Below are 1,000 nucleotides of genomic sequence, written 5' to 3'. Positions count from 1 at the left end.
CCGGGAGGGGCGCCCGCCGCTCAGTACACGGGGGGCGGCTGGTAGCCCTCGGCGGGCTCCGCGTTCTGGGTGAAGGGCGGCTGCTGGTAGTTGTCCACAGACGCGCCCGGGTAGGAGGCGTAGGCGGTGCTGGGGTCCGGGGTGGGGTCCACGTAGTTCTGGATGAAGTCGTCCACGCCGGCCTTGTAGCGCTGGTAGGCCAGGGAGGCGAGCACACCCTGCGGGGGGCAGAGGTTGGGCTCCTCAGCCCGCCGCCCCTTCCCCGTGGGCCAGGGCCGCCCAGCCGCCACCTACCCAGGAGAAGATGGAGAAGAAGCTGAAGGTGATGGCGGCCCGGGCGGAGTCGGCGCCCACCAGCACGTCCATGGGGTTGGTGGCGGCCCACTGGTTGGTCAGGAAGCAGAAGCCAACGAACCACAGGAAGGTCCAGAGAGCTGGGGAGACAGCGGGGAAGGCAGGGTCAGCTCCAGCGACGGGGCAGAACCGGGAGGGGAGCGAGGCCTTGCGAGGGCGCCCAGAAGCCTCCAGGAGCAGAGGGCACGGCCACAGTGGTGGGGAGGGGTCTGCCCAGGGTGCGGCGCGTGGCAAAGCTGGGCTCGGAGGGGAGGGCCGTCTGGCCGCCGCCCCCCCCGGGGGGCCCCAAGGCCCTGCGACTGCCCGAGCTCCTGGGAGCCCCTCCCCAGGGCGGAGGCAGGGCAGCCCGGCTACCTGAGAAGAGCAGGTCGCCCACGACCAGGTACTTGCGGTCCGTGACGTTGCTGATCTGCGGGAAGTAGGCGTCCACCGCCAGGAAGAAGGCGCAGGCCAGGAAGGCCAGCACCCCGACGGCGCCCCCGTAGCGGCAGGCGTCCTCGTTGTGGTTGAAGACGCAGTATTTCTGCGCGGACTCGTGGCTGTTGCTGTAGCCCTCGCCGAAGATGCAGGAGAACACGATCAGGGCGAAGACCTGCGGGGCGCGGGCGCGCGGTGAGTGGCCAGAAGGCCCGGCCCGCCGGGCACG

At 71.2% G+C, this 1,000-nt stretch overlaps 1 protein-coding gene across 1 annotated transcript; it reads right to left on the bottom strand.

Moving 5' to 3' along the window:
- Positions 1 to 6: 6 nt before the first annotated feature.
- Positions 7 to 1,000, bottom strand: SYNGR2 (synaptogyrin 2; the record flags this gene model as incomplete). The annotated part of the gene is made up of 3 exons (XM_012733010.1): positions 7 to 218; positions 295 to 434; positions 709 to 1,000. Coding segments are annotated over 3 exons (630 nt in total), but the record flags the coding sequence as incomplete, so codon positions are not given.

Source organism: Condylura cristata, unplaced genomic scaffold (assembly GCF_000260355.1).
Source record: "Condylura cristata isolate star-nosed mole 26May11 unplaced genomic scaffold, ConCri1.0 scaffold00038, whole genome shotgun sequence".
Classification (NCBI taxonomy): Eukaryota; Metazoa; Chordata; class Mammalia; order Eulipotyphla; family Talpidae; genus Condylura; species Condylura cristata.
This window is presented reverse-complemented; position numbering and strand designations above follow the sequence as displayed.